At 39.7% G+C, this 24466-nt stretch overlaps 3 protein-coding genes across 3 annotated transcripts in view; all 3 read right to left on the reverse strand.

The window, feature by feature from the left end:
- Positions 1-3244: 3244 nt before the first annotated feature.
- On the reverse strand, positions 3245-5953 carry LOC122399474. The gene is made up of 2 exons (XM_043400173.1): positions 5588-5953; positions 3245-3559 (listed from the first exon to the last, which is right to left on the reverse strand). The coding sequence occupies exons 1-2, from the start codon at positions 5951-5953 to the stop codon at positions 3245-3247; spliced, it is 681 nt and encodes a 226-aa protein (XP_043256108.1).
- A 5055-nt stretch (positions 5954-11008) lies between these two features.
- Positions 11009-16310, reverse strand: LOC122399475 (sperm-associated antigen 17-like). Its single transcript, XM_043400174.1, has 6 exons — positions 15824-16310; positions 14724-15481; positions 13384-14548; positions 12348-12794; positions 11629-11967; positions 11009-11190 (listed from the first exon to the last, which is right to left on the reverse strand). Exons 1-6 carry the CDS (start codon positions 16308-16310, stop codon positions 11009-11011), a joined length of 3378 nt encoding a protein of 1125 aa, XP_043256109.1.
- A 212-nt stretch (positions 16311-16522) lies between these two features.
- Positions 16523-24466, reverse strand: part of LOC122399476 (UPF0602 protein C4orf47 homolog) — a 37053-nt gene continuing 29109 nt past the window's right edge. Inside the window, exon 5 of the mRNA XM_043400176.1 lies at positions 16523-16710. Within this exon, the coding sequence (XP_043256111.1) occupies positions 16523-16710 (188 nt within the window). The remainder of the gene's footprint in view (positions 16711-24466) is intronic.

Here is a 24466-nt window from a genome sequence, read left to right on the forward strand (position 1 = left end):
TTGAAGGAAAGAATAAAGAAAGTAGGCTCAGATTTCTCTCGTCGACTTGTCCACGACAAAGCTCGAAGAAAAAGACGGAATCGTAACAACACCGACAAGGAAGCTGTAAGAGGAATAAAAACGTGTGCCATACTTTTACGAGTCTTCCCTACTTTCGCGAGTAATGTGCGAGGCATATGGTACTGTGACGGCTGTTACCCCTTTACGGCTTTGGCTGGCCTTTTCTAACTCGGTGTCCTCGGTATTCCCGCCACGCGTCCCGAAATCACCGGCTGCTAAAAACGTGCATGCGAGACGAGAATGCCCGCGCTTTAAACGACGACGCTATCTCCCTAGCGAAACGCCTATATTAAACAAGTGTTCGGGTCCGCGGCGTTCCCGTCGATATTGGCAGCGAGAACCGGAGGCGCTAAACGCGAGAGCTAGATGATGTCGTAACGCAGGGAGTTAGCATAATTCGATGTGCAGTTCGAGTTGCGCGGCTTTTTCCGAATATCCCTGGCCGCGGTGATTCATTTTAATGCGTGACAACGCTCGGCGGACGAGCTGTTATCTTTATCGGAAACGAGGGGTACGTTAGCGGGTAGCGAAACTGATTGAAAATTCTCGCGCGTTATTTCGAAACGTGCCTCGGTAATTTCGAAAGTTGGAGCACAGTTTTCTTGCTGTTCCCAACACGGTGTATATACTGTCTTCCGAAACGGCTCTCGGTTACGATACGTGTGCCATGTGTTTGACTTTTGAAAACGGTCGTAAGTTGGAGAATTTAGAAGAATACACGCACGGAGGCCGACGATCAATAGTTGCACCGTAAAGGTGGCTGGAAAGTTGATGTTTTAAATTTCGCGGAAATCGAACAATTTTTGTCAATAGGGTAGTAATCGAATACCTAAGAAATATGGTCTGTTCTAAATACCTCATCCTGTATATCCATGAATTTTTCGATCTATTTTTTAGATCGCCTCATATAAATCTCTGTAGCTTTCACAATTCCAGTCGACGAAATCCTCAGACCATAAATATACTCGTGTCTGTTAATGGAATTCTTCCGCAAGTATTAATCAAGTTTGCAAATTCCAATTAGAAATCAATTATCGACGTTTATTAACAGTTTTCGGTGTTTATCGATAGTTATTGACAGTAATAGAGATAGATAGTTATGTATATTTACGCATAATTACCACTATGTTGGGGTATCGGAGCATCCAGATATTATTGGATTACTGATTTGCTGATATGTTGTATCAGTTTATTGGTGCATCCGTGTATCGATATATCGATGATCCGATGACGTTCTATAGTGGTGCATGCAGTGCAAAAAATATTGAGCAACCATTGGAAAAAGTGCTCAAACATAATATTCAAAACAAAGATAAAGATGATTAAAATAGTAGTTTGTTAGATAACAATAATTTATTATGCATTTACTTGTAAAAAGTATGTTTTTAATATTCCCTACCACATGATTTTGGTATTTAAGATACAAACTATCTATCTTAGTAACTATCACTCTTAAGGTTGAAATGTCATACGCGTGTTTCGTGTAGTTTAAGTCTATTTAAGGTGCCCGGGCTCGTATCATGGTTTATTGATCGCGATTCGCCGAGCTTGTGTCACTGATCATCAATCGGAGCTCTTTTAATTGTCGTTGTTAATTGGGCTGAACAATTAAAGCAGCTGTGATTGGTGATCAGTGACCCATGGCATGAGCTCGGTGAATGGAAACCGATGGCCCATGACATGAGCATAGGCACCTTAAATAGACCTAAACTACAGGACGCACACAATTATCAGTGCGTCATCCGACCTTTGAAGAAACTAGCTGCAATGTTTGCGAAATGCGAGAGAAACGTTTCTTTCTATCCAGAAGAATTAAAATAATAAGGTAATAATTCTAATTTTTAAAGCGGGTCCGAGGTAGGCAAAAGGTTAAGAATCGCTTTGTGAAAAGATATAATGTTGTTGCTTAGACATCGTAAAAAGTTTGCTTGTTTATTAAGCAAATATTGCGCTGTTTGCAAATATGTTCTCTGTGGGAACATTAATTCCGAGAAAATTGAGTAAATCTAGATTCTAACGCCCTTACGCGTCCGTATCGTCGTCGAAGTGGTGAATCTTTTGACTTTCACTGCTTTCAGCAGTCAATCGGTTCACCAACGATATCTTCGGGGTGTTCTCCGCGCAATCCTGTACCCAAAGGAAACACGATCCGGCAATATTCTGGAAATACGGTAGAATGAATCTTTCCCTGAAGCAGCGTTTGTACCACTCGAGCTCTTCCCTCTTTGAAGCCTTCTGCTCGAGCAATTCGTCGAATTTGATCGATTTTCGTGGCGCCGTCACTCTCGGTTCTTCCCACTGCTTCTCAAAGCCGCTTCTGTACGTAGCTACATCGATCGTCTTTTTGATGCCGAACGCCAAATCGTTTAAGACGACCTCCAAGTATTCGTACCGTGTCTTGGCCTCTGTATGCGTGTCTTTTTCCTCCCCGTTCGCGGCGGTGCATGGTTTAACCGTGCCGGTAACCAACTGAAGACAATTGAACTTTTTAAGTCGAGGAACTTCCCCAGGGACGAACATGTTTCACCCTTTGCACTCGGAGACTTTTCTTTGATTATCTATCAGCAACTCGAGCGCACTTTCTTACAAAATAGTAAAAACTCCAAGAAAACTTATTTTTTTTTTAACTTTGTGCTGAATTTTTTGTTAGATTTAAGATACACTGTATTTAAATTCATTTACGTTGGGAAATTTATTCAAAATTTGTTCTATTTAGTAATTTTTTTACGAATATAAAACTGTTTAATAGTAATTTAACTATATAAATAAACTACATATTTAATCCACGCGAATCCTATGTATTGGGGAAAACCGTATTTAAATTTGGTTCAGCTGAGTGCAAAGGGTTAAAATTCGACACCTAACGTAATCGACAATCACAAAGGATAAATTAAGAAGAACTTCGAGTGAAAAGAAACGATAATTTGAAATGCAAAATATCGTTTCTTTTCATAGATTCTAAACATTTTGCATGCATAAGATTGTATATCCTTTAAAATCGTCGATTTACCTTCGTGTAGTTTTATTTAGACTTTTTATTAATCATACGACGACGTTCCAATCATTTTGATTAAAAAAAGGAAGAAGCATTCCGGAACGAAGATAATATAGATTAGTTGAATAACTTAAGCGATGCGAACGGTGATAACTTTGCATATTATGCAAAAGAAAGACGGTAGCTGACCTAGTAATTTAATTGGAACATCTGGCAATAGTTTCGTAAAAAGAGCATTAATTCACTAACGGACATCCAATAGCGTCCGAGTGCTCGTTGGATATCGATCACTGCGTTCCCACTTGGTTCTTTGAAGCTGTATAAAACGCGTACATTCAATAATTTTGGAACAATCATTTCATCGGTCATCAACGGAAGATCATTAGTATTCTCCCAAATTCCATCGCCATTTTTTCCGAATGGAAATAGCCAGTCGTACGGTATCGAGTAGGTACTCCGTATTAAATCTCTTCTGTCAAAATTTGTTGGCCTCAGTTTCCGTTCCTAATATAAATACAACAATGATAAAAGAACACTTACGATATAGATACGTGCCTGATATTATTTATTATTCGAACGAAAATCAATACGTATGAAAATTTAACAAAAGTTAGGAGAGCTTAAAATTATAGAATTTCTTCGATTCTCTTAGTGTTAATAATAAGTTACGCTAACTACTGTTTTTCTCATTTTTATTCGTTTTATCTTGGAATAAAGTTAGTTATTACCGTTAGAACAAACGTTCTCTCTAATTTTACACGAAGCAAAGAACGACGCGTCTCTGTTGCGTTCTTTTGACTTTTTTGGCCAACTCGTCCTAGTAAATGGAGAGAGCAGACTCTCCGTTAGTTCCTATCGCGGTCCCGCAAGTTTCTTTGTCTGTGACTTAAACTCAAAGACTACTTTGTCGAAGTATGCATTTATGAGAAGACAGGGTTTAGGAAATGAGCAGCGCCGGAACGGCTGGCCCGATTATCTAACCTGAAACGATAGCAGGGCCTTTGATCGTGACTCAGGTTTCGCTGCCTCAAATGTAATCAGACGACGAAGTTCCGGTCGACGTGAAGTTGGATACAAAATCACGCTCGTCTCGTTATCGAAGACTGCTGCCAGCTCCGCCTGGTTCCTCACGGATCGATGAAGGTACTCGTAAGCCGTCAGATCCCGATTCATCGAAAACAGTCTGTGTTGACTGGTCCTCGTCCTGACGCGGAGACTCTCGTGATCGCAGCCGCGCTTACGCTCGAAATTTTCGTTTTCGCCCGACCCTTCGTCCTGTGTACCCTCGTAACTTTCATCCTTTATATTTGATACGCGAACGTCCACACACGAGCCGAATTCTCGACATCCGGACGGCTGCCTTTCCCGACGATAACGCGTCGTACCGTCGTTCATGACTTCGAAGATATTTCCGCAGACGTCGATGGTGGTGAATATGACGGCTGGCGATTCGAAAGCGAAGAAGTTGTAGGTGGACGTTGACTGGCTGCCGCAAGTGGTGCACACGTTGCCCTCGAATGACAGACCATGCTCTTCGATCTAGTAGAAATTCGTTCCTTTTAAAACGCTGACACTTCTCGATACACGCGCTTATTCATTTCCTTTCATATTCACATTTCGTCCACGGTCATTCCGAATGGGACGACTCGATCTCGTATCTCGTAAATACGACTGAATTTTAGCCACGATTATTATTCCATTTGTGTTCTTTTACAATTGGAGAAATCAGGCACTCGTGATATAAAAATAGATTATATACAATATATACAATTGCTTTTAAAACGATTGTAGTTCATTGATCATCACGTTTGACATTATGTCTCGTGGTGATCATCATTTAATAAAAGGTTTCGAAATGCGTAATATTCTCTGGGACGTGAAATATTCATAAACCTTGGCTTTCTGCAACTAGCACAGCCAGTAATTAATCTAGCGACGAGGTATGCCATGAAAATTACCAAGGATATTTATATTACCATCATGGAAACGAACTGTTTACAGGTTGTAAACTGAATAACCCTCATACAGAAGTCTCTTTGACTTTCAAAGGCATTTGGAGTAGGAGCGAAGTACTGAAAATTGTGTTTCGGAGCATGAAGGAAATTTGGTGGCGCAAGGGCCATGGTGACACAGGTTTCGAACGATGCAAGGAAAGATTGGAGTTGAAGTAGAAATGTTTGTGTTAAGAAAACACATTTAATTAAAAGGGACTGTTTCGTTGTACGAGAGACAGACCAAAATGCAGCTAATTCGAAGGTGTCTTACGCATTAGTAAAAATACAGTGATGTTTGATGTTTGCTTGTCACAGTCAGGAAAAAGTTGCTCGATAATCTAGCAATACGTTTCGAAAGTAAGCCGGTGCACGCTAGTTCGACGAATACTTTATCCGTAAAACGTCACTTTAAATGGAGTTTCTTACGGGAGAATCCGGAAATTACGATTTAAAGTATGTTTCAGTATTCGAAACCCTGGTATTCCCCGGTATTAGATATCTGCTTTCAGACGAATCTCATCTCGTGGATTTCGATTACCTTCAGATTAACTCCGTCCGCCATCGAAACTTTGTAATGACCTCTTCTCGATATGCTGACTCGAAGATCTTCGGGCATCGATAGAGTGCAACTAACTGCTGACTGATCATAAAACACCGTCGCGTAGTTCTTGTGCTCCGCGCGACATGTCAACAGAACAGAGACAAAGCTGTCCGCGATCAATATCCCTGTGATGTCCTCGTCGTATTCCGCGAACTGTCTCGAAGAAGCCTCCTCGTGGAATTTAAGATTCGAAGACGATGCACCCTCGAATCCCTCCCCTTCTCCCTCTGTTCCGGCGGATGTAAAGTATCGTAGAATTTCTTCCTCGGTCCAGTCACACATCACTGGTTCCTTTTCTATCATGTAACCGGTTGTTATACGCGTACCGTCTGTAATGTGCAAAAGGAGTGGCAACAAACATCAAATGTTACAAACTAAATACAATATAAAGTATGTAGAATCGGTTGCGAGGTGATCGGTAAAGCATCCTTGGCCTTTTGTAGTTTAATGAGTAAATAATACATTTATTGAGAGGAATTTTATTAAATTTAAAGGCATGACAAAATATATAATTGCATAAAAATAAATATATATTTTGTTAGTCTAGCTATTAACATATTTAACCCGTAATAAGTAAAAGCTAAATTGACTTGTAACAACTGTGACTGAAATTCACGAATAAGGGCAATACACTTCCATTAACATCGGTTCATGAAAATGAAAATTTTCCGTATAACTTTCTACCGGTTTTCCTTCTGATTTAAAATGAATGTACGTTACAGGCAACCATATAACTACTTTTCTGGAAGTTCCTCGGCCAGTTCAAGGGGTAATGAATTTAAAAGCACTTAAGGTTTCCGCAGTTATATTAAAATCGACATTATCGAAAATGGAGCAAACTCTTCTGACGGAAGAACCTTTCCATGGAGAGTATTAGATGGCATCGTAAAATGAATCAACTTTACCTGACCCACGATAGGCTCGTAACAGTTTTACAATAGCTATACAACGGAAAAAAGACGCATAATAATCGATATACGGGGTGTGACTATAAAACAAGAAGTCTGAAAGAAAAATGATACTTTATTTTAACCCTCCAGCTAGCGTTTATAGGACAGTTTATGACTGAGAACATCATTTTACCGCGATAGAACCAACCTAAGTCGAACGTGTTTCTTTTACCCTTGCCTTGTCACGATTCTGATTAGCACAATTTCAAATTACTAAGTGGTAAACACGAGTATTTTAAACTATAAAAACTTCTGAAGACTATAAATGTGTGAAATATAATAGTAGCTTCTTCTTTATCCATTTTAGTCATATTGTTATACATGTTGGTTCATAATCACATCTCGCGAATAAGTCCATCTACTACGATCATTTGATTATTATTTCAATAACGATGGACTTGCGTCGAAATCGTGAATTTCCCCGGTTGGCCAAGCAGAACATTTGAAGGAAAAGAATCATTACGATGAGTACAATCGACGAGCTTCCGCCTGGCGCGAGTTTCTCGAATGTTTGCAGAAACTGTTTCAACGAGCAAACAAAATACCGCCGAGATGAGGAAAGTTGAGATGAAAGTTTATGAACTTGGCTTTCGCATATGTTACGCGAAAACAGTTTACGCGACGCAAGGCGTGAATCGTTGCATAATTTTACCATACCGCGAAAAATAAATATTTACCGTCGAAAGACTCGACAATAGCAAATTGTCGTTGAAATGTTTAACAGAAGTTTTAAAACGCGTTGAATTGTTGGAATAATTCTATAGATTGTTTAATGCAAGATCTATTTTGTTAAATCGCTGCAGTATGTACCGAGAAAGAGTAAACTTTCGTGCAAAAGTAATTAAAAGTATCTACCTAATTATTCTAAAAGGGAAAAATTTATTCTGTACCTTATTTTTTCGTAATGAATTGTTTTTTTGACGACTTCTTCGTACAAGTTCATTTCACTTGAAGAAACTTTTACGTTTAAAATTGCATTGGAAATTTACATTTGTCAATATTACTTTCGGCTGCATTTTATCTTTTAAAACGCTGTGCAGAATATTTTTAAAAATTGTTCGAATGTACGACTGGAAAGTACATCATAAAAGCAGTAGCCAGTTTCCTGGACTGCATAGTGCGTCGAATATTTTCAAGATTTTTTTGGAATACCAGATAAAAATTAAAATAATGAAGGTACTTTCTACTGAACCTCTCTTTATATTCCGCACACAACATACGTAGCAAGCCAATATAATTTTCTCTTTGTGCTCCCATAGAAACTCAACCGACGGACTTGCTGCAGCAATTTAACTTAATATTCTGTAACATGCCACGTCGAAAGTTCTAAATATTTTTTGGTATCTTGTTCTAGTAAAACGATTTTCTTATTGTAAGAACAAACAAGTGACGCTCAAATTCAAATAAAAGCAGCTTCTTTGTCTATCAATTAATTGTACCTCTGTGAGTCTCTGTGGAATTCGTTTCACTAAGCGGAAGAAACCTCGAGACTTACCGGGGAATTCGACAATCAGCTCTCCATTGGAATTCAGCAACATGTTGGTACCGTCAGCTCGACGCGTGAATTTCTCGTCGACCTCGTAGTCCGACGCTGTCCTCACGAGTAATCGATGGTGTTCACTTACGACCAAGTCGTCGAGCACCTCGTACTGTCTACCATCGTGATTCAGTACCGTGTATCCTGACACTCTGACCATGGTGTCTGTCATCGACGTACTACTGTCGTAATTCTGAGGACAAGACATGCTGGATAGGTCGGAGGAAAAGTAAATTCACAAATAGACAACGTAATCTACAGTGGCGCGTAGATGTTTCGGAACGCTTTCTAGCTCTGATTTAAATAGAGAAATACCATTCACGAATAACGAATAAAATTATTAGATCCATTTGGAAACTTTCGTTTATATTGCATTCGTAAATCTGAGTGGATTAAAATTCACACACTTATACATTAACGATTTATTAAAAAATGATCGAACACGACAATTTGATAAAAATAATAGAAAAGAAAAGTAACCAAAGTGTAGAGACGTATTTTATAAAGTTTATTATTTGAAATAGAAGCGAAATCAATCCGAGCCATCGATTTTTTAACCGTCTGCGTCTGTCAAATTTTTTCGTGTTTTCATTCCTAGCAGAGGAGGATTAAGGTACACAAAAACACGTGACTGTGAATAAACGGCATTGGTCTGCTGCATCTCTGACTAGAAATGAAACCACAAAGAGATTCGACAAACTGATAAAAAAAACTGATGACCCAGGTTAGATATAGGCTGTATTTCGAACAAATTAAAAAAAAGCACTTATGCAATTGTACACGACATTTGTTCTGATAAGTAAATTGAATCCGTGAGAAATATGTGTTCGACAAAATGCATCTTTGATCGATAAAATGGTGTCATACGTTTGAAAAAAGACTGAAAGTGATTTTTAAAATGCAATTTGATGATAAAGATATTTGGTTTGATATTAAAGTTATCGAGTTTTTTTTTTAATGGCAAACATTTCTAAAGTTCAATAATAATAAAAATAATAACGAAATATTTAAATAAATATGTGAATGTATAAAATAAGATAAAAATGTTGTGAATTTATTAAAAAGAATATATAAACGAAGTTGTTATAGCTTTAGTTGGAATAGATAAATAATTATGCAAACTAAACTGAATATTGGACCGAATATTAAATATCTGTGATCCATGATCGAATTCAGAGACGGATGACAAATTGTGTGGGGTTGTAGCCAGCCTTTGATGTCGGAGATTTAGTATTTGTCAACGATAAAGTGGACATATCATGTTCCTGGCCTTATCTAAACATATTAATAACTATTTTTGACGTAAATGTTAAAATAATATAAATTTTAGGTACATTTCAGTGCTACACTGATTACGTTCCAAAACAATTCTCATTGTCATAGAGTTAGTTATTATCAGAATAGGTAATTCACGCATTTATGGCGCATGCAAATATGAATACACATGCATAATGTGAGCGGAATACATTTATGCAAATTAAACTATTAATTTATGAAATATTTATCCACATATGTTTTGCAGATTAACACGCGTAATTAACATACGTCATAAATGCATAAAATGTATTAACCGTACTAAAATTTTTCGATTGATATTACTCTTATAAAGATATAATAAAAAATATAAGAAATGTCAATTCCTGTTTGTGTTGGTATGTTGGTACGTGTCAGGAATCAGCACTATTGCTCTGTTTTCTTGTTGGAAATTGAAACGTGCATGGATGTTAGAAATATTAGAATACGAAATTTATCTATAAATGCTGATGCATGATTATCTGTTCTTCAAACATTCGGGCACCTTTTTTAAAGGGTGAACGGTCATTGTTTTATTTATTAAAAGTTTGTTTTCCACGAATAAATAGCTTTAATCTTCCTTCGTGAAATCCGACATTTCATACGCACCAAGCTAACACGTATTTCCAACATTGGGCTTTTCATACGATTTATTCCATGACTTTACTTACATAGGTCGTATAGAAACTCGGTACGACTATCGTTGGGATTTTCAGTACTACCGAGTTGAATCATAAGTAATTGCCGATTCAGGTAGTGGATCATAAACTTTGCGGGGAATTCCAAATGACCTAGAGCTCCGTTCCGCCATTGTGCTTACCTTATCTTATGGGATTGAATAAATCCAGCAGTCAGAAAGCAGAGAGCAAGTGCTAGTACAATTTTGTGTGTAAATGGCATGGAAAAGGCATTAAAAAAAAAAACAGATTTTTCTATTCCGTATCGTTTAGATTTGCAAAGTGTAGAATTTGTAAAAAGCATAATTAAAAATAAGCTGTATAAGAACGTGTTTTGGTCTCATTTATCTATTCATACAAAAAGAATGTAAAATGGTTGAATTCTCATTCGTGTTGACATACAAATGTACATTCGGTATTGCTTTGATGCTTCATGGGATCGAATTTCAAGCCACCCATAATAGGATATATCGGACTTGGTCGCTATTACTATACCTTGCTCAATCACGGTGTTGTATCTCATTCGGTAAACCTCTCTACGAGAGATTTGCTGGTCCTGATTTTATCTCAAGAAGAGAGGCAGCACTGTATCGAATAGTCACTGAATACTGATTATTGTTGGAACTATAATCTCCCAACAGTTAGCAAGATAGGCGACATGAACGCCTTTAGACTCAAGTTTTCATAAAATATTTATGAACATTTAGAAGTTATATCCTTAATTCAGAGAGTATGGAATTAATTTTAAAATTAGTTATGACTTCTTTAAAAAAAAACGAAAAATAGCCAGCGGAATTTTGCCTTTTACAGTGCTTGAATAATTTTAAAGTAAATTGAGTATAAACGAGGAAATGTGGATGCGTTAAAAGTTCTCGAAAACCTAAATTCTTTACTTATTTAATCAGATCATTCTGGTGCCACGGTCAAAACGAAATTTAACGGTCACTTGATTCACCGTCGTTGAATCCTGCTGTGCGAGCCCAGGATTTTGCTCGACCACTCCAGGCAATTGAGACTTCGAGGACCTCGTCGGTTTCCTTTTACTTTTAGACGGAAGCTTCGATCCTCTGCTTGGTCTGTCGCCTTTGAAAACGAAACGCGCACATACCCACACAGATTTAACGAGTTCGTTTTAATCTACAAATATTTTTGCTTTCTATTACGTTCCTTCAGCATTTTTTTAATAACAATCGCATTTTTGCTCGCGTGCTTAGACTTTGAGAATTCGGAAATTTTATTTCGAAGAAACCCTTTTCCGTATTCATTTATTTATATTTTTCCGTATTTATTACCGATAAAGTTATAATACAATTTTTTAAAAATATTTATAAAACTAATTCTCGATCATTTCAACTTCATATAAGAACAAATAAAAATAATTTTGACATCTTAAAGGAATCTCACTTTATTTACAAATACGTAAATATTTCTTGGATTTTTTTGTTGAAACTATGATATTTTTGGTGATAATATTAAGCGTCTCCCTTTGTTTAAGGATAAATTTCTAAAGAATCACAGTACCTTTCGCAAAGTAGGTTTCTTCGACGGTCTTCTCGTCTTCGTTTACACGAAGCTTCTCAAAAGTTATGCAAGTCACGATATCTCCGTTAGGGCGAAGAACGATAATCTTGCCGTTGTCGAGGTACTTCAAAACGGTTCCATTTCTCAGAAACTTTCGACAAACTTCGCTGACCCCGTTGGTGCTGTTACAACCCTTTGGAATGTACGATTGACGAATGTAAAACGGATTCTCTTTACTGTCGCCGATGATCGGTTCTATCAATAATCCTGTCGGCCAAGAAGCACGAAACTCGATACTGCTGTCCGACCAATAGTTCTTGAAGGGATCCTTCGTTGTATCTAAACGCGCAAAATTTTAGAGAAAAATAATTCAAAATTGTAGGAACGTTCACTACCCATTGGAAGGGCTAAAAATTTTCTAAGACCAAGAGTAAAACTCTGTCTACTCTATTGAGTCGAAAAAAGTCAGCTATCAAATCATAGTCGTTATTTTATTATTCGACCAAATAAAATATGTCGTTACAAATTAATTTAAATTCAAAAAAAACAATTTAACAAAATACCCAATTCGATGTTACAAGAATGTAAAGTTTCTATTAAAATAAAAAAAGAAGCAAAGCTTCTTGTAATAATAAAAATTATAAATCACGAATAGGAGAAAGTTGCTCGCTTCCACGAACAACAAACATTCGAAATTTAACGGAGCCGAATAACATTACCTTCTGACTTGAGGAGTTTCTGGAAGGCAAGGATGATTCCCCTTGAACTCGTTAAATGAAACGCCGTAGAAGACTCTGGGACATCAATTCCGTGGTACAATCGTAAACTGTAGCCTCGAAGGGTAACCGTGATGCGTAAATCCTTATTTTTGTATAGCCAGTCGTCCACCTCTACCCTTACCAGAGTACCATCGTCCGAGAAGAAGGTTTTCTTACGATTGGTTACATGTACGCGTTGTTTGCCGAGGTCATAGCCTATGAACTCATAAGTCACCGCCGTTTCACCGTCATGAAAGGATGGGCTCTTTTTTGCGGTCGAGGTAGACTCCTCGTCAACAGCGGGCTTCTTCCCTTTTTGTTTTCCCTTTTTCGTAGCCTTTCTTTTTTTCCCTTTACCCTTCTTTGAACGTTCTGTTGTCTCTTCATCGGTGGAAGGAGAACGTGTACCTACGGGTAAAAATCAAATTCTACTCGCTTTATCTCGAATTACCCAAATTCTCTGTTAATCTTTTAAATTTTTTCACGAATAAACACATTTTCTATTGTAAATTAAATTTAAATGAATTTTTCCCAACACGTAGGATTTAATATCGTATAAATATCGAATGGTATTGGATACTTTGCGAATCCTGGATTGCAGGAAATGCAAGGTAACAATGTAATCCCGATAGGTGTTCAAATCCTTTAATAAATTTTATGTGCAATAAGAACATGGTACTAAGGTAAAAGTAGAGCGATGGAGGGTTCTAAACTATGAAATGTCACGTAATCTTTTACATTCTTTATTGAATCTGAGTCCTCGACTATCGTCTGTGTCGCATCCTGTTAAAATATCTCGAATTTCATTTTCTCTGTCAAGATGTGAAAATTACTTTTCGAGTTATTGCCAGGATAAAAAACATACGAGGGTATGCGTTAGGAAAATTCTTTGAAGAAGAAAAATAAAATAACGAGTCATCTCGTAGTGGGTGTCTATATTAATGGCGCTGTGAATAATTTGATCAGATAACTGCAGAATATAGTTACATCGTCTCACCCGCGTCGGACTGTTTTTCCCCCGTAACAAGTACGTCGTTCTGAAGGTCTCCAGCCTTGAGAGACCATGGTAAAATGAAGTCTTCGTCGCGGAATAGCAACGTCTCGTCGTGTATCTCTACGGCCTTCTTCATCAATCTTCCCATCGACTCGCTCGTCTGCAATCTGTAGATCTCTTCCTCCCGTCTAAGCCAATCCTCTTCCTCGGCCACGACGTATTCGCAAAAGTCACGAAGTCGGACAGGCGTTCGAATGTTAGAAATTCTTTCCTCCTCGTCCACCCCATTAACTTTCCACTGGTTTTCGAAGCACAGCAACACGGAGTCCGTGGGCTCGAAATACCGAATTTTCAAATTGTCGAACGAAAGTAGACACCGATGAAGGGACTGAAGAAAAATGGATTTCGTTAACGGCTCGACGTCGTCGAATTCGTCGAGATTCAATCCGTCCTTGCATCTCGCGTCGAAGAGGTTCTCTTTCAAATAGCCTGGTATTAACAGTTCTCTGGGATCTATCAGATCGAACAGGGGGGAACAATTGACGAGCGTTGGCAGAAATTTGCCGTAGTCGATGTTACCGTCGCTGTGAAAATTTATTTCCAGATCGAACTTCGAGCTCAGGCTGGGAGCCGATTTGCTAAGTTTCATCGAGTGCAAGGAACTTTGGAAATTCATCGAGTTCCCTGTTCCTGTTTCGTTCCTGTCTTTCGACGTATCGTTTTGTCGTCGAGGCTTCCCGAATATCATCTTGTCGAACATTAGGATATGCAAATAGTGTCCGACTTCTTCGTTGCTCATCTTAACGTCGAAGTAGCATCGAGTTTTATCGATATGACGAGAGTACTCTTCGAGCTTCGTCTCCGAGATTTCGTGTTCCGAATGTAAACTCGTGATATTTGGATGCCAAAAGACGAGCAGGATGTTGTCGATCAAGTCGGATCTACTCGGGACGTGAAAGTTTGCAGAGTCATCGAGAAGACGGATGGTCTCGTTCAGAATATCTTCGCGGAGAATTAATTCAATGTCGGTTACCGTTGGTTCCTTTTCGTTGGCATTATGTTCGTCGTCGAGATCGAATTTCACGTTAAGAGCCTTTAATTTTTCCTCGACGAACGAAACAAGCGACTGCTTCGTGTTTTCAGGTTTCGTTTCCGCGTCTGCGCTTGTCTGCGAAAAATGGTAAAACGTTGCAATTATGATAATGAAAAAAATAAATTATACAAAGCAGGGCGTTTAAAACAGGCTATTTTTGACAATTAATTATTCCTTCAATTTTCAAACACCTGTTGTCGAACGCCTTGTAGACGTCCCAACTATAAACGCGCTAAAACTAAGAACTTACCCTCTTAATAGTATTTGCATCGCCTTTCTCATCGACAGATTCCTCGTTCGAGGCTTGCTCGCTCGCCTCGATCTGCACCAGCATAGCAAACAGTATCACTGGTACGGAAACGCATTCCTGAGGTACAGCGTCCAAAAAAGTCTCGTAAGCGTTCGTGTCATGCTTCTCCTCTCTACGATCGACGATATTCTCCTCTATCCTCATGGCTTTCAAATAATTAGTATGCTGTCGATAAAGGTCGTAGAGATCGTATAGAAAATACGACACTCTGTCGTACATGTCCTTCCGAAGACTCTCGTACTGGTCGTCGTCGTAAACGTTTGGCAACTTTGGGGGACGAAAAGTGACGAACGCGACGTCGCAGAGAGCTGGATACACTTGTGGATTCATTACCCGTGTTTCGATCGTCGACCAGAACTTGAACAAGTCAAAACCACTGCTCTCGTAGCTTTCGAAATGAAGTAGACTACGGATTTCTAAAGGTTCTTTCCGCGCCGTCTCGTACCGCGCTAGGCGATCGAGCTCTTTGTTCGATCGTTTGATTGGAAGTATGAACGACAATGGCACCCCAGCACTTATTAAATGCTCCGGCAGATCCGGATCGTGAAAGCCAGAAAGAATTATGAAGAGATTCGGCCCATTCAATGGCGCATCGTCCACGTAGATCGCATCCCGCCACTCTTCGTTGCATTTTCGCAGTCTTGTGTTCGCTTTGTTATTGAATTTTTCTGCGTCGAACCCCTTAGACCTCGGTTGTCCTATCGAATTCATACTGTATAGTATTGATAATCGAAGAGCTGGCTATACAAATTTCGTGCCACTTTATATGGTAATAATTACCAACCACGAAACATGTATCTTCCAATAATTTACCAGCTGTTTGTATATTAGAAATTCGGAGAGGAAAACTACGTTCTGTCATTTTCGAGTTGTCAATTTTTTCGATATTTCTCATAACAAAATATCAAGATATCAAAGTGATCACAAGATAAACGCATAGACAAGCGAGTGGATCCATTTGTAATATCCTAAATTTAACTGCTATAGTCGAATCCATTAAAACAGTAATCTCATTAGCCTCGCGTGTACCAAGCACCTACCCCAATCAGCTACGGTCTGCATAATCTGATACTCTTCGTCTACTTCACGTTCCAGGTCAGCTAGCCTCTTCACTATGCCGATAGTGTCTTCCTTGGCTCGATATATCAAAAACTTAATGATTCGTGCTATCAGCCAGGTTGGCAGCATGCCTTTGTCCTCACTCAACACCTTGCTCGCGTAATGACAAACGCCCTGAACTGTCGGACACTTATTCAAGTCATGCTTTGACAACACTCTCACGGCGGACAGCATTTTCTGATAACTGAGAGAGTAAATGGCCTTTCGAGTGCCCTCTTCGGCGGCAATGTTGAACAGAGACACGCACTTTGAATGCTCGGTGACCGTCTCGACCATCATTGTCGCGATACACCACCAATTATCGTCATTGATCGAAATATCCTCCAACGCTGCGCGCCAGGAATCTTCGTCGATTTGCTTCTTCTCTTTGGCGGACACCTGAGACCTCGGTCGTTTCTTCCTTTTCATCGTCACAATCCTTTGACAGAGTAACCTAAAAACAGTGTTCTGCCATCACAAGTATGACACGAACGATTATCGAACAAATGACAACCCGAGAGGAATCTTTCAAGTTAGACGATCGTTAATGCAGTATCATATGTTGGGGAAACTGTCTAATTTTATTATAATAGGGACTACGAAGTAATGTTTATATCAAAACTGCGTGATATGGACTTAACTTAATGGAACAATGTGAAATGTAAGAAGGATATATATGTAGGTAATTCTAAATCTGCCAGCTTGATGTATTGTATATGTCTGCAGCAGGTGGTTCGATTCTGGACGGTGTGAACAGGATGGTGTCTAGTCGCGGACAATTCTGGTTTCATTTTCGGTTTCCTCTCGTCCGCGTCAAGTTGATTTACAGCTGATTTACAACAGCATGTCATAATGTCACGCGCGCGACACGAAAACGTCAAAACGTTACTCATCTTTAACGTGGCCGATAGTAATTGTACGTTACCAAATTTCTGATCTGTTTAATACTATTTCATTATGTTATTTTAAATTTATGTTCACTACCTAGTGCACTAAAGAAGATTAAATCGAGGATCGAAAACAGCATACTAAACGTCATTATGAACGTATTGATATTATAATTAGACTTTTCTATTTTTTTTAATATCTGGACATACCTATTTAAAAATAAAATTGGCGAGAGAGACAAATATTAAGTCAGCAAACATTCAATAGTTAATTGAAAATCAATTGTGTTGCAAAATAATAAAAATTGAATACTTTCAATAAAAGATCCAGAGCATTGTACGCAATACATGGTTTATATTTACACGTTCTACGCTCAAATATTGAATTAACACTTTTAAACTAAAACAATTAATTTTCAAATTGAAATGTTGAAGGAAATAAATTTAAATAAGATTCGCGAATTTCAGTGAAATTTTATGTTCCGTGATTCGCAATTGTTTAAAATGAAAGTGCTGGTCTCGTAAACAATTTTACGGTTTCGGTCCGACAGTCGACGCGTTAAATATTATTTCTATTAAAATTCCACGCGCACGTTGAATTTTATTCGTTACTGTGCGCGACGTTTACCGTAACGAGGCGGATGGAAAATCGAGAGTTTCGCGGGAACGATACGCTGAATAGGACGCCATCGTTAAGTTGTTAATTTTCGTCGGGAATCACGATGGGGGACGTCTGATTTCTAATGACTTCTCACTTCAGCGCGGGCTGGCAGTGATTCCGCGGCGCCGGGCGCGTAACTTGTTACATTTGATGTCTATCGCGATGGCCCCGTCTGGTTTACAAATTACGACGCCAGTTGCGAGTGGGTCAAGACTCGCGAGCTCGCGATAAAATACTACGTTCATTAATTAATTCGCCGGTGAAATATCACGGCGATGTGTCACGGTGGAAGTTGCCCCGAATCTCGCGACAGTTTTGTTAATGGACAACGTTCCCTCGCGTAGCTGCCGTACCCGCGGATCCATTAAACAGCTAGCGAGCGTCGGGAATTAAATGAAAAGAATACCCCTGTCTTTCCCCAGAGTCGCGCCGACTCGATGTACTTTTAACGATTATGAAAACATCTGACAGATACAAACGAACGCTAGACCTCGCCGTTCGAAATAAAACGGAAAAGTTCAACGAACGCCGTTCCCGTTGTTTCTGATGCCGATGACGATGATTAAGAAATCTAAAATTACGAATATCGCACTACTGTATTCGCCATTCGAGTCCAGCGTCCCTCTAAACATCCGCGGTTTCAATTTATTTAACAGACAACGCGGTCATTTTGCGAAATATCTTTTTATCGAGGAATAGATAAAATTCTTTACGAGTAAATCTATAAAATAACAAAGTGCAATTCAGTTTTAAATTATTATGAAACTAACTGTAACGATTCCTTGCTTTCTTCTACATCATAAAATTATTGATGCCTTTCACGCAAGTCTGTATTTTATTACAGTGGATCGCAAGAAAAATGGCAATGAAGTTTCATCCACAATATTCTTTCCGAGGTAAAAAAACGACCTGTCTAAGTAGATTCCGCGAACGCGTCGGCAAAGTAGCGGCTTCGCTCGAAACTAATCTGTTTCTGCGTCTGATCGGTCGAAATTCTCGTTACCTCGAACTTTTTCGAACGAGGTTTGTAAAATGCGAGGCACGACAGCGATTTCACGAGAGCGCGCGGAAACAGCGAGCGCAGTTCGCGTTAAGGAAAACTTGCGAAAGCTATGCAAAACGGTGCACGTGAAACGCTGGTTAAAAAGTATACGAAAGCGGACCGCGAAGCGGAAAGAGTTTTTTTTTAAGGATATTTTCGTTGCATGCGAATCGCTAGAAGAATAAGGGAAAGACTTAGAATGGGATCAAGAGCTAAGAAGAGATTCTGAAACGGCGGGACACAAATTTTTCACCATAATTTTCGTGTAGCTTTTCATTCGATGGAGAAACGTTTAGGCGTTTCGAGGAGCAAGAACGAACTTTTAAACATTTTTCATGAGCACGCACTGAACAAAAGGTTCTTGTACTGTTGTAAAGATATTATAAAACGCGTTTCTCTCTAAACATGCCTTTGTCGAGATCGCTCTTACTCCCCTAAGCGTTTTAATTATTCCCTTTGAGTGTATTCTAGACGATTCTGCTATTGTATTCGCTTCCGTGTATCGTTTGTTGAAATATTTCCTTATCCGGTACGAATCTCATAAATTGTTTACCACTTCTAGAATCAAAGACGACATCTTGGTTGTCTGTTGTTGGGAATGATCCAAAATGACAACGCTTCTTAATGCATAAAAAAATACTAGATAGTACAAAGAATTAATTCCTCTATTTTTCTCGGTATCCTGTTTCAGGTATAGTAAGGTAGCAAGATGTAATATTAGCGATATTTGTTGAAACGTCAGTTAGCTCGCGACTTGGTACAAAAGATTTCCTTGGAGTTTGTTTTCAGGCAACCTATTGAAACCCAATATTTATCCTCCAACGACTCGAGCGTACTTCCACGATCGTCAAACAACGACCGTCAACATCGACGTACTCGGAAGGAAACAAAGCGCAAACTTCAACCAAACGACATTTATTCCAGCCCTGCGACCCCGTATCGAAATATTTCCGTCAAACAGTCCCGAAAGTTCCTGCGACGCGTCCTGGCACGCTTTAAGGAGCTACAAATGGGAGAACGGAAGGAAATCGAACGGAAGTCGAAACGTCGATTGTCGTAGCCGAGGGAATCACGCGTCAGACTTGAAATGAGAGTCGAAGGGGCAACGGGCGAATGGAAAAGAGAAACACGTGGAGGAAGTTTCGAAAACGACTGCCAGCAATTCCGGGGGATGAAGGGAGGGGTGGGGAGGGGGAGAAAAAGAATAGCCCGAATCACATTTACCCGGCAGAGTGCGAAACTCTCAGCGAGAGCAAACAAACCGAGCCACGAGCAAACCGAAAAGGTCGAGGCTGCCGGCCTGGCGTTCTGTTTGCTCCCGCATCCTAACACACCCAACGCGCATACGTGGTCCTATTTGAGTAGAACTTGCCACCTCCTCGAGCACCCTTGTTCCACGCCAGTCGTGCGTAATTTCGACCAGTTCTTCCTAAGACGTTCGGAATATCTTTTCCCCCCAAACTCATTAACGCTTTGCCTGTGTTTTCGCGGTCATAATACAGTAGTTTCTCGATATTGCTCGCTGAGTCCTCCCTACCAGTTCCTTGGAAAATGTGTAAATTAAGTTTGAAAACCATCAAACTTATCAAACCAAATATAGGGACTGCGGTACAGTTTGTGAGATCCAAAGACACACGTGTCTTTGGTCGCCTCGGTTCTTTGTGTACGCAACTTTAGGCACACATGACTGACGGTGATAGAAAATTCCACGATCAGTCCCCGCCGAGACGACGACACAGGTCCGTGGAGCGTGATTGCCTGCAACGATGATTCCCTGTTCCGTCCTCGGCCCTTAGCCGCCAGCTACGGGAAAAACTCGCTGCGTCGACGGAATTAAGCCGCCCAAGGGGACGGGAGAGCACGAATAATTGAATGGTGTCTAGGATCAACAGCTGAGGAACACAAAAGGAGATTAAAGTTGCAATAGCTGCCGACTGCAGAGTCGTTCGTCTTTTATTTGCGACGATGCGATTAAAGGAGGAACGATGGAAATGAGAACGCTGATGCTACACGCTCGCGGCTCGATTCTTCGGAATTTTGGATTACGCTGGCATTATGGAAATTGTTCTTCGTCTCGTCATAAGGAGATACCTGTTTATTATATGAGTTTGGCGCTGTTGACGTCGAAAGAGGGGATAGATGGGGCGAGAGAAGCACTCCTCTGTCCCCTGTGTCGTCCCGCTAGCCAACTTCTCGAGGAAACACAGTACTTCTTACTGGACGTTATATATTACGTGGAAGTCGGAAACAGTCGGACTGGCAAGAAACGTGACATTTTAATTGCTTATCTACTGCCAGACCGTTCTCTAGCGTAAGCTAGATGGATATCACAAACGAAGATAGAAAATGTTGATCCACTGTCGGTCAATGTCCGACAGCTTGACGTATAAGCTGAATCAAACGCGAGATGCAATTGCAGGACAGCTATCTATATTTTTTTAATGCTGTGTGTTATATATCCATTTTATAGATATTAGTATCGCGTTTTCACGAATTGTTTGGAAGAAATATATAATAACAAATTTCAATAAATTCGACGAGGGCATTAAATTGTTACGACTCTGTTGTTGAGAAACACGGCTAGAAAATTCCGCTCTAAAGAAAAATCTGAACTTATTTCTGGGAGATTGACGTCTGGTAAATAATTTAAAATGGATTATGAAGTATCGTCGGAAAAAGGTGAAAGCAGAAACGTATGCAAGGCATAGAACGATACTTGGCGAAAGCCAAGACGTACGGCGCGGCGCGCGAAGGTGATAAATTATTAAATCGGTCGGATTTAATTCCCGAGAGCCGTTGAACGATGAAGGACCGTAGGGCAAATTAAATCCGACGGAAGAAGGGAGAACAAAGGAACAGGCTCGTGTTTAGACAGCAATGTAAGAGGTGCTAGGAGCATATTATTTCGGGGATAACGTCACGCCGGCGTGATGTATTGCGGCAATTTGAATTACACAGTTGCCGAGACTTTGAATTAACGCGCCATACTTTCGTGAATTGTTAGAATTGTATTCGCCGAAAGGGAATATAAGACCTCCAACGAGTTGGATGGATTCCGTTAACTAATACACAGTCGTGAACCGTTTGTTTCGAGCACGTTTAACGTTCCTAAAATGTCTGGAGTATTTAATCAACCGAGGGATGCATATTTTTGTACGATTCTTTGATATCGAAGAAGAATATCAGCGTTATAATTCTGCAGGAAGTTTGAGTATCTGTTGTAATAAACAATAAGTACTCCTCGGTTTTTTAACTCGTGCAACAGGTTTTGTTCCATACTTTTGCATTAAAATGCAAATGGTTCATTATCCTATTGTTTATAAATAATACAAATACGTGGATAAAAGCCTAAATTGTTTATTCCGATGAAAGAACGATCGCAACTCTTTCTATCGTAGCGTGGCGCAGTACCATTCACATTTATCTTTTATTTCCGGATGAAACGCATCCGAAGAACATGAATCAGTCTTCTATCGCGATTCTTCAATTTCACTCAGTATCAGAAATATCAAAGTTTTCATCGAACTGTTTGTTCTCGGATACAAAGACAAGAGATCCCGCGCTTTCGTTCGCGATATTATTTATCAGCACGGTGACAAAGACTCAGAGATTGAATGTTTATGAATACAAACGCAATAAAAACTAGTTATAGCGTAGCATATCGATTCAACGGGGAACAGTCGGATAATCGAAGCTCTGGGGAATATAATTTAAAACCCATTTCTCATGCAACGTGAACCATTTATTGTCGCGAATCACATTTTTCTCTTTATATAAATCGAAATAAATATTAAACCAGATGAGAAGTAAATCAAATATTTTTGATTTTATGTACTTTTTACTACTGCGTTTGAGAGTGGAACGAAACTTCGTACGAAATGAAATAGTTGTTCATTTTTGTCCTATCGTTTCGCGTAGATTCGTCCCTTTTTGGATCGTATCACCAATTTGGAAACATCCTGTATATTGAATCATTGATTTAAAATTGCGTATTTAATAGGCATATTATTTTGGTTCGATGCGCCATCATTCACATCGAATGTAGAAAAATAATACCCTTCATTGCCAATCTTGAAATTGTCTTGAAATTATGCATGTTGGCAGCTTCTAACGACAAGAACACGTAAACATACCTGATCCGCCTGGCGCATAAGTTTGCTTGTTTACAGATTCGTCCCGGTATGCGACAGTTTCAAGAGCACTGGTAAACTCTTCGCTAACATTACGCGTTACGGATTGAAAGGACTCTTGAAACTTCGCAGACGAGGAATTTAACTTGGTGTATTACAATTGTACTAAACGGTTAATAAGAATGTAGTCGAAAAACTTCGTTCTTTCAACCGTGTAACGCAACTACCGCTTATACGAAGACGTATAGACCGACTTAAATCACACTCTTCAAATCACACTCGCTGTACTTAACAATTCTAATGATATTTTAATTACGACCTACGTGTACCTCTGTTGATCTTTCCAGGGTCGATATAATTAAAAAATCACAGTTTCGGCCACGTGAAAGAGCCAGAACCTGCGGTCGGGTGGCTCCGGCAGGTGGAGCGCGATCCTTTTTTGTTCGTAGCCGTTCTAGTTAGGGGTCGAAGTTAAATCGAGCATTTCACGAGCCTCGTCCAGTAGTAATGGAAAACGTATTACCGGAGCCGTAAGTTCCGTCAGTTGGGGGCACAGGCCGCCGACATTATAACGCGGATGTGCAGGCTGTACTTAACGACGAAACTCCGTGGAAACTGTAATTTTCGTCCAAGAGGAGGAAAAAGTAGTCGCGATGTCGGGCGTCGGAGGGTGGACCGTGGGTGGACGGCGGTTCGAAGGGGAAAAGGGTTCGGTTCGGGGAAACGCGTCACGGCCGCGTGTAAAATACGAGCGACCGAAAAAGTTAAACAAATGGGATGCCAAAACGTACGCCACGACGAGCGACGCGCGACGTTCTAGCTCGGCCGGTGTCGTGGCCGTCCAAACGAAGGAGGAGATAATGATAATTGGAAATGCACCGAGAACACGCGGCCGTTTCGCACGGAAAATACAACCCCGTCGGGACATTAACGTCCGCCCTGACCGCTCGTGGATTTATCTCTCGGTATTAAATGCGACCTTCCGCTCGCGCTTTTTACTTCTATTGACAAAAGTTTACGCTGAAAGGGATTGGTAATTAGCGGATGAAAAGATTAAATGTTTCCTAGTTCTTTGATGCTTTGCTCGCTCCGCGCGGTGCCCTGAAATATGCGCGACCGCTTCAGGGATGGATTTATTAGGTCGTTTCAGAAATCTCTATACGCTTCTATTTTACGACGACGAAAGTAATACGTACGGTAATGATTCTTAAAATGTACACGTGATTCGTAAATTGAACATTTCTGTTTCTCCCAATTGGGGGAGTCCCCCTTGGAGACGTTTAACAAACGATAAAAACGGTAAAGACATTTCATTCGATCAGATTTTACATGAAAAATGAACGAAAATACTTTTCATTGGGTCATCCCCTATTAAACGAAAATTGCTGACGCAATCGTTACACGTAAAATAATTACTCTGAATTTAATCAGAAATTCCTGAACGGTACAATAAATGATTAGCTGGAAAAAGATAATCCTACGAAAATTGAACCTCGTTGTCGTTACAGAGAATCAAATGACACCAATGTTTGATATCAAAATATATACACGTTAAGCTTAAACATTATTAATTAATTAATCAATTGTCAAAATTATTTTATTCGTTATTTCGTATACCAGGGAAGATATTACATTCTGTACAGATCTGCAGATAGCGCGTATCGCATTTCGTAATGCATTATAAAACTGAATATGCATCGAGACATGCGCGCGTCCACATTGGAAACGCGATAGCGCATTAATGTCGAGCGTTAAAATTGAGCAAAGTACCCGACAAAATGCAAGCCACTTTTTACGAAGAATAAACGCCAACGTTAAACCGACGGCTATTGTCATCGTCGAATTCCGGCGTATTGTCTACGTCT

This window comes from Colletes gigas, unplaced genomic scaffold, assembly GCF_013123115.1.
Source record: "Colletes gigas isolate AHSC1104 unplaced genomic scaffold, ASM1312311v1 Colletes_gigas_Sc00013, whole genome shotgun sequence".
In the NCBI taxonomy this organism is placed as follows: domain Eukaryota; kingdom Metazoa; phylum Arthropoda; class Insecta; order Hymenoptera; family Colletidae; genus Colletes; species Colletes gigas.

Coding starts and splice junctions, on each gene's coding strand:
- LOC122399474 (XM_043400173.1), bottom strand. CDS start 5,953: ATGATAGAAAAGGAACCAGTGATGTGTGACTGGACCGAGGAAGAAATT. Junction 3,560..5,587: donor CGGACGGAGTTAATCTGAAG/GTAATCGAAATC, acceptor TATTTATATTAG/GAACGGAAACTGAGGCCAAC.
- LOC122399475 (XM_043400174.1), bottom strand. CDS start 16,310: ATGAAAAGGAAGAAACGACCGAGGTCTCAGGTGTCCGCCAAAGAGAAG. Junction 15,482..15,823: donor GCAGACCGTAGCTGATTGGG/GTAGGTGCTTGG, acceptor TGAATTCGATAG/GACAACCGAGGTCTAAGGGG. Junction 11,968..12,347: donor GAAACTCCTCAAGTCAGAAG/GTAATGTTATTC, acceptor TTGCGCGTTTAG/ATACAACGAAGGATCCCTTC.